The sequence below is a fragment of the Sprattus sprattus genome (genome assembly GCF_963457725.1).
Source record: "Sprattus sprattus genome assembly, chromosome: 6".
NCBI lineage: Eukaryota > Metazoa > Chordata > Actinopteri > Clupeiformes > Clupeidae > Sprattus > Sprattus sprattus.
Genome location: NC_137925.1, coordinates 4,027,762 through 4,029,473, shown reverse-complemented (window position 1 = coordinate 4,029,473; position 1,712 = coordinate 4,027,762). Strand labels below are relative to the sequence as shown.

Here is a 1,712-nt window from a genome sequence, read left to right as displayed (position 1 = left end):
CTGCACACGTAATTCTATGTTCCATGTTTAAATGTTCCATCAAAACCGGGATAAGCATCATGACCAGGTAACTCATGTCTATGTACTGTATGTAAACACACTCTCTGATGTGTGTGTGGCGTGCAGCGATCGAGGAGTGTGATGGTAATGTACTGTATGTAAACACACTCTCTGATGTGTGTGTGTGATGTGTGTGTGGCGTGCAGCGATCGAGGAGTGTGATGGTAATGTACTGTATGTAAACACACTCTCTGATGTGTGTGTGATGTGTGTGTGGCGTGCAGCGATCGAGGAGTGTGATGGTAATGTACTGTATGTAAAACACACTCTCTGATGTGTGTGTGATGTGTGTGTGGCGTGCAGCAGTGAGGAGTGTGATGGTAATGTACTGTATGTAAACACACTCTCTGATGTGTGTGTGGCGTGCAGCGATCGAGGAGTGTGATGGTAATGTACTGTATGTAAACACACTCTCTGATGTGTGTGTGATGTGTGTGTGGCGTGCAGCGATCGAGGAGTGTGATGGTAATGTACTGTATGTAAACACACTCTCTGATGTGTGTGTGATGTGTGTGTGGCGTGCAGCGATCGAGGAGTGTGATGGTAATGTACTGTATGTAAACACACTCTCTGATGTGTGTGTGATGTGTGTGTGATGTGTGTGTGATGTGTGTGTGTGGCGTGCAGCGAGTGAGGAGTGTGATGGTAGCACGGAGCCAGACGCCATGGAGGAGCTGTTCCGCTCGTTGGATCAGGCCAACCTCTCCGTCCTCGGCGACCTGCGGCCCACCACCAAACAGGAGTTCCGTCGCATTTTCCTCAAGCGCTGCGATGACCCCGTCGTCAACGACAAGCTGCACCACGTCCGAGCCCTCAACAGCACCCTTAAGGTACGACCTCTGACCCTTGACACCAGGGTACTGACCCTTCAGCGCCGACCTTTACTGACCACACACACCTTTTCAGGAGGTGGTTAGTGCCCTCCTCTCACGAGATCAGATCAGCCAATCAGAGAGCTCGCATTTGATCTAATATCTTTCAGTAGCTGATTCATAAAACTAGTAGATTGGTTAATGGAATCCTTTCAGGCGATTTTCTAAACTGTGATTGGTTTAGAAGAGACTCCTCTGAGGGTCATAGAATCCTGAATCAAGTTAATAACAAATCCCCCATACAGTTTATTATCAACACAGTCCACAGACAAAAATACATCACTTTTGCCTGTTTCCACTAAATAATTACTACATTTTCCTCAGCGCACTGGTAGATTCTGAATGTATTTATGAAATAAACATGCTGTGAGTTGTTATGCTTAAAAATTAAGAAGTAGTGGTTATAAAAAAAAAATACTTGTATCTGGATGGAAAGCAATGACTAGTGATGGCAGCCACTTCAAATGAACGAACCCCACGTATGTGAGTTGCTTGAGATGGCTGCCAATAGTGATTCATGCAGGGCGGCGGAGAGACAGACTGTGTTTGTTTGTCCTTCCCCTTACCCAGGCTAAAGAGGGAGAGCTGGCCATCATCAACCAGCTGCTCGAGGACCCCAAACTCACCTCCAAGAAGCTGCGCGAGATGAAGCAGTGGCACCACGAGCTGTTCCTGGACGTCTGCGAGTTCAGCTCGGGCAACAACGGGGCCGCCGACCTCTCGCCTCTCACCGCCCCTCTGATGACGCACACACACTCCTTCATCGAGACCCACGTGTAG

At 48.2% G+C, this 1,712-nt stretch overlaps 1 protein-coding gene across 1 annotated transcript in view; it reads left to right on the top strand.

Annotated features, from left to right (window-relative positions):
- Positions 1 to 1,712, top strand: part of LOC308367390 (connector enhancer of kinase suppressor of ras 2-like) — a gene marked incomplete at both ends in the record, with an annotated part of 116,140 nt that extends 114,428 nt beyond the window's left edge. Inside the window, 2 exon segments of the mRNA XM_080841292.1 lie at positions 688 to 890; positions 1,503 to 1,712. Of these exon segments, the coding sequence (XP_080697418.1) occupies positions 688 to 890; positions 1,503 to 1,712 (413 nt within the window).